At 35.4% G+C, this 6,501-nt stretch overlaps 1 protein-coding gene across 10 annotated transcripts; it reads left to right on the top strand.

Moving 5' to 3' along the window:
* The first annotated feature begins 498 nt into the window (after positions 1-498).
* LOC101503507 (protein TIFY 4B-like) lies at positions 499-6,501 on the top strand. Of its 10 annotated transcripts, none has more exons than XR_001143679.3 (9): positions 500-837; positions 1,120-1,262; positions 1,364-1,506; positions 2,957-3,044; positions 3,133-3,289; positions 4,078-4,137; positions 5,229-5,286; positions 5,484-5,621; positions 6,096-6,501. XR_001143679.3 is itself a non-coding variant. In XM_012714719.3 (9 exons), exons 1-9 carry the CDS (start codon positions 717-719, stop codon positions 6,159-6,161), a joined length of 1,011 nt encoding a protein of 336 aa, XP_012570173.1. In that variant the 5' UTR covers positions 500-716; the 3' UTR covers positions 6,162-6,501. The 10 variants fall into 10 exon arrangements, 6 of the variants coding, with proteins under 6 accessions (XP_012570174.1, XP_012570173.1, XP_004496681.1 ...); XR_003472559.2 differs by having other exon boundaries at positions 5,223-5,286; positions 6,139-6,501; XR_189677.4 differs by having other exon boundaries at positions 5,223-5,286; positions 6,130-6,501.

The following is a 6,501-nucleotide window of genomic DNA, read 5'->3' as shown; positions in this document are numbered from 1 at the left end:
TCAACACATATATATTTTTTTCCATCAAATATGGATCGCACAAACATTTCAATTGAGAGACAAATGATTTTAAATAGAACAAAATATTTGAGTCACTTTTCACTCCGAAGTGAGTGATCTCATCCCTCTTGAAAACATCACACACCTCAATCTTCTTTGATATACCATATGAGCCACCATCCTTCAAAATTGCAAAAAAGACCCCACATCCTAACCGTTGCCCATTGTTGTGATGTTTTCCATTGGAAATCCATTTTATTCACCCAAGAGCACTCAACTCTCTTCAAAATCAAATCAAATTATTAAAAAGTGAAGTGAGGCAAAACTCCCACGTAATAGTAATGAATAATAACTAATTTTGTTTTGTTTTATTTTTTAATTTTTAAATGTAGTTGATAATAAAAAAAGAGATTAGGGACTAATAATGAAGAGTGAAGCATACGTGGCAGCTTAGGGTTCATCACAACTCATAAAAAAAGGAACCCCACCCTTCCCATTTCCCCCCAAAGACCCTACTGCAAACAGTACACACTCGCAAACCCAAACGCAAACATCACTCACTCACTCACACCCTTCCTTCACCCCCTCACTCATTCACTCACTCAACTCACACCAGTAACTACACTACATACACCCCCCTCTCTCTCACACTCTCTCTCATAAATTGTTAAGTTGTAGATGGTCCCACTTACCCGTTGTTGTCGGAATCGGAAGCGATGAACGGCGGAAGCACCGTTCCCTTCCGATCCATCCTCGACAAACCCCTTACCCAGCTCACCGAAGATGACATTTCTCAACTCACACGCGAAGACTGTCGCAGATTCCTCAAAGAAAAAGGTCCTCTTCTTTCTCTTCCTTTTTTTTTTTTCTCTCTAAAAATAATTATTAAATAAGTAATTAATTAATATTTCTCGGATTTATTTTATCCTCTCCTGCTCCACGATTTCCGGTACCTGAGAAGAACTTCCATTTAATTTTTCTACTACCCAATGCTTGTTTCTTTCTCTGCATATTTAATTAATTACTCGGGGTGTGGATTATTTGATTTGAAATAATTATTAAAACATTATTTAAAAAGAAAAAAAAAATGAGTGAAGAAGAAGACACGTGTTCGTACAGGGATGCGCAGGCCTTCCTGGAACAAATCACAAGCGATCCAGCAAGTTATTTCTCTCAAAGCACTTCTCGAACCTACCGACGACGATTCTCCCGCCCCCGTCTCCTCCGCCATACACCACCACCACCACCATCAACCTCCACAAGTTAGTATCCCTCTCTCTCTCTCTCACACACTCTTTTTTTCTTGTTTGTTTCGTTTTTAAGATTTAAGAAATTAAGAATCGTTGTTATTCGATTACTGTAGGGGAATTTGAATGAATCTCCGGCGAAAGGAACGGATCCTGAAGATATTGGTTTTCGTGCTGCGGAGGATCTTCAGAAATCTACTTCATCTGCTGCGGAAGAACCTACGGACACTAATGATGCCAACGTTGTTAGCCCCGCCGGGTCTGTTCTCCATTTTCTCTCATGTTTTCTCAATGCCTTTTGTGTTTTGGTAACTTTTTTTTCTTCCCGGTTTTATTTCCTTGATGTTGTTTTGATATTTTCTGGGAGAAAAGTATGATTTGATGGTTTTTGTTCACTGAGAGCGATGGGTGCATAGATAGTATGATTTGGATGGTTGAAGCATTGAAGTTTAGCTTTTTATTTATTTATATAAGTTTATTTTTCTTTAGGCTGGAAAATTGGCCCATTGTTTTACAGAAGTATATTTTTGGCATCTGATGAATGTATGTGCTGAAAGGAAAGGTAAAGTTGTTAGTGGAGTGATGATGAAAATCAGGGCTTTTCGATGAAACTGGATTTACGGCATTCAACTTTCCTGCAATTAACGCAGCTGGTCGTCTGATCTTTATCAAACAATTAAAAAGATAGACTTTTTATAATATAATTTAAAATTATGAGCTAACATCTGGACCGTCCGATCTTGATCGGACAGTTACTGGTGTCCGACTGCGTGAATTTAGGTAGGGGATTCCGACTTAGATGGCCTTTTATAAACAGACTGTATACCTGCAGCTTATGGACATTTAAAAACTGTTTGATATATTTCTGAGATATATTGTTTAGATGGGATGGATGGAAAAGATATAGGGTTAGTTTGAGCTTTTGTTTATTTCTGGGATGTATTCTGTGGGTTCTTTCTTTCTGCCATTTCCAAATCTAGATACCCATAACTTTAATATCATCCTTATTCTGTATTTGTTGTGTAGCCTTTTCAATTCTGTTTTATTTTTTTGTTTTTTTAACTTTCTCATATTTAATTGTTGTTTTCGGTTATCTTACTATGTAATGGCTAGATTTTAGCGCCATCAAAGTACAGTCAATCTCATGCTGCTTAATATACATGTTTCCATGTAGATATCAGTTTTTGTTTGAGGTGAAGGCAACATTTATTGAGATTAAATATATGGAAGATATATCAATTGAAAGAAGGAAAAGCCATTTAATAAAAAATGACGATTTTAGGTTAAGCATGACCATTATGAGAATTCAAGGACTAATAACAAATTAGAGGAAAAATTGTACCATGAAGCTGCGTTAGTTTTATGTACAGGCTTGTTTTTTAGCATCCATACTTGTTTACCTGTTTATTTGAAGGGTGGATAACCAGTAGCCCACGACTGCATGAGTGATGTAATTAGCTATTCTATATGTATTAAAAACTGTAGTTATGCCATTCTTTGTAAACAGGAGTCCGGGGTAGTGGTTTAAGTGTAGAAAACTTTCCATATATAGCTGCTTTCCTTGTGAAGAGAGTGATTCAGTTACTTAAAACACCAAATAATTTAAATTCAATGAAATTGTGTAAAATATAACTGAACACAGGCCAATGCTCGTTTTATCTATTATTTATTCAAGTTCTTAACGTTGCTTGAAAATTTGATTTGGACAGAGGGTGCGCACCTAGCGGATCATTTGGGCAAATGACAAGTTTCTACTGTGGTAAGGTTAATGTCTATGATGGAGTCTCACCGGATAAGGTAGGTAAAGATGTGTCCTCTTGCATGAGTGTCTTGCCATGCATCGATAAAATTTGACTTTCCAATGTAACCATATCTGTATTTGCAGGCACGATCAATCATGCAGCTAGCTGCAAGTCCGTCCCTGTTTCCTCAGGATAATCCTTCAAATAAAAATGCTGCAGTTTGGGCTTCTCCTTGCAACTTACCGATTGATAAGGATGGTCTCTTCCCCACTGACACAATCCTTCAAGTTGTTCAAACAGGTAGCAATCTGGTAGAAAATTTTCTTAATTTTTTTTGGAAGTGTTAGTATTCTTAATGTAGAAAGGATTCACTCTTTTCAATGTTCAATGCATAATTTTCTTGAACTTCTTCAAATAATTCATTATTTTATATTGTAAGCACTTGCAGAAAATTATGATAGCCTTTTTTAGCTTTGATACCATTAAATTTATTACTTGACACATGATATACACCAAGTTATCTTTTTTTTTTAAATCGGGGAAAAGATCACAGAAATGGCTTCAAGCTAATAGTTGTTTTTTATCATACTATTTTGTATGCCATATTCTATCAGTCTTTCCCAATATTAATTGAACCTTTTCTGTACAAGTGCAAAAATCATTCATGTGCAGGCATTGTTATGATTGTTATGACCAAGTTCACTCTGAATACTGATTTTTGAAATAAAGCTGTTGAACTCTTGTGTCTAGAAGATGAACAAGCTCAACATCTTTGACTTGTTTACAGTCATGGTAACATTTATAAGTTAGGAACTGAGATTTTAGGAATTGGGAGTTTTGGACTAAAGCTGTTGAGTCCTTCTGTCTAGAATATGAACTGGTTGACATCTTTGATTTGTTTAAAATCATGGTGACATATACGCAGTATAAGTTGGGAGCTCAGGTTCTCGAATTAAAGCTATTGAGTCTGTGTCTAAAAGATGAACAAGCTCAACATTTTTAACTTGTGTAAAATCATGGCAACAATCATTAATCAAGAACTGAAGTTGTTTAACTTCATAATTGGTGTTCTGAATTTGATTTTACAGATAAGATGGTGGAACATCCTCTGCAATACAGGGAGAAAGGGAGCACAGCTCGTGATGCTGGTAGGACAATTAAGTGTTTAAATTTTTGGCCTCTGCTAGAACTTTATCTTATGTTCTCTTTTGGGTAGATTTACATAGAATTTCAAGTAGAAATTTTTTTGTAGACTACTTACTGAATTTGGAGCTTCTTTTATTGAGTTTGTTTTAATATGTCTTGCCCATGTCCTTTCTTTTGATTTGGCTAGTTTTTGGAAGCTCTTTTTTGTTTTTTCCTTGACATCCCAATTCATGCTATACTGATTTTAAGAATTAAGAAATTCAAAATTCAGGTACATTAATTAAGATTTGTCAATGATAGAACATAATACACCATTGGATCTTTGTAGCCCATCCTATCTAGTGGGAAAAAGCTGTTTGTATTTTTACTATTTTCCTCGGTTTATGGATTTACTGCTATTTTTCTACCATTGTTTTGAATGTCAGCCCCACTTTGGAATGCATGAGCTTCTAGCTTTTAAAACCATCATGCATGTCTTCCACTAAAATTGCTACTATAGTTGGATAAAAAAAATGCTACTATTCTTGTACAGGAGTATTTGTAGTGTTATAGTATATATAAATGTAATAATAAATTGATCATGTGTTAGTACTGGTGTGCCGATGTATTCATCAGTTATGATAGGTATTTTTCCTCAAAAGATCCCATGCATGTACAAGATATGTATGAAATATGTATGAATATTCATACCAGTATATTTTCACCACAGATTGCTAGCCATTTCTGTATCTGGGTCGCATAAGCCCACTCCACTTACCTGGCTAAAAGAACACGTTCTTTGTAATTCTGAAAGCAATGAAATATGAAGAAATCTTGTTGGTTTACTAGAATGTACGATATTATTATAAAAGAGGAAGCCTTTTTTATATATTAAATTTGTAGAATTTAAGTGATATGTAACTTAGAATGAGTTAATGTTACATCACACATGTTCATGCACTCACATGGTAGCATAAAATTGAATTTGAGCGAAAAGAATTTCTAAGAGCCACAAAATTTCTTTTTAAAATTTAAGCCTTATATCAAGCTTCCATACCTCTAATTCTGAGAACCTAAGTATCAGTAATATTTATTTGTTTTATAAAAGATGTAGAGGGTCTGGCAAGCAGAAAAGTGTCACTGCAGCGATATCTTGAAAAGCGAAAGGACAGGTATCTGCAATCTGCAGTACTAAACTGCCATCTGTTTATTACATCAATTCCATCCCTAGTGTTACCAATTTTTTAGTTTTAGTGAAAGCCCGCTAAATTATTCAATTATTCTGCCTCTTATGTTAGGGGAAGACCAAAAGGAAAGAAACTGACTGGCATAACTTCATCTAACTTTGAGATGTATTTGAACCTTCCAGTGAAGGTCCATGCCTCAAATGGGAATTCAAGTCGTAGTAGCACTGACTCTCCTCCACAGCCTAGACTGCCTCCAGTTTCCAGTGGCTCAGCTGACAACCAGCAAAAAGTTGCCCTTCCCATTGATCTCAATGATAAAGGTCAGTCACAACATTTTTTTCAACTGTTAATGTAACAAAATAAGAAAGTCTATTTTTTCCTAACAAGAAAGAGACAATAAACCTCTCAGAGTATATTAATCAGAGAATCTTCATAGATAATAAATAAATCAGTTGTTCTGCTCACTGTATGGATATTTAGGGACATGAGAATTGTAAACCGTCTCCCACCCTAGTCATGGGGACTCTCTCAATTTCTCAAAGGAAATGGCGAGCTCTATTACTATGGTTGTTGATGTTGTATAAATACAAAGGTACTCATTTCCAGAATTGGTGACATAATTAGGTTATTGTACTCCCAAAACCATAGTAGTGAAGTTTTCCATTTGTTTAAGAAATTGAGAAGATTTCTACTCATGAAAAGCAGCAAAGGGGGATCTTAGTCTGCAGTGCTCATATATAACTATTGTTCAATATTTTCTGTCATGTGTTAATGTAACCTCAGTGTCTTGACAGATGTTCAAGAATGCTAAAACTCGAGACTAGTTAGATTTTGCAGATTTGGAACTCGTAGATGATTGAAGAGAACGATGCTGTATGACTGACAAGAAGAGACCATAGCTTCTGGGAACCTATTGCAAGAAACATTGGGCCTAGACTAGAGCGGTCAATTTTTAGTAGCTTTAACTTCTGGGAAAACTTTTATGTTTAGGATAGTCGAGTGTCCCGCTGACCTGATCAATTTTGTAATAACAGTCATCTAGTTTCATTGTTCGGGAATTTCTTGTCTTGTAACTTAAGGTTTTCTGAGTTAGTAAAATGTAGAGTGAGGAGCAGCCACTTTCCCAAGAATATGTGATATGTAATGTAAATTCACTGTGCTGCTGCTTGTTAATTGTTAATAGCTTTTATGCAACCTAAA

This window comes from Cicer arietinum, chromosome 4 (genome assembly GCF_000331145.2).
Source record: "Cicer arietinum cultivar CDC Frontier isolate Library 1 chromosome 4, Cicar.CDCFrontier_v2.0, whole genome shotgun sequence".
NCBI classification, from domain to species: Eukaryota; Viridiplantae; Streptophyta; class Magnoliopsida; order Fabales; family Fabaceae; genus Cicer; species Cicer arietinum.
The sequence above is the reverse complement of the archived record's forward strand: the minus strand, read 5'-3'. Positions and strand labels throughout refer to the sequence as shown.

Coding starts and splice junctions, on each gene's coding strand:
- LOC101503507 (XM_073367900.1), top strand. CDS start 717: ATGAACGGCGGAAGCACCGTTCCCTTCCGATCCATCCTCGACAAACCC. Junction 838..1,119: donor CAGATTCCTCAAAGAAAAAG/GTCCTCTTCTTT, acceptor GTGTTCGTACAG/GGATGCGCAGGCCTTCCTGG. Junction 5,287..5,412: donor CTTGAAAAGCGAAAGGACAG/GTATCTGCAATC, acceptor CTCTTATGTTAG/GGGAAGACCAAAAGGAAAGA.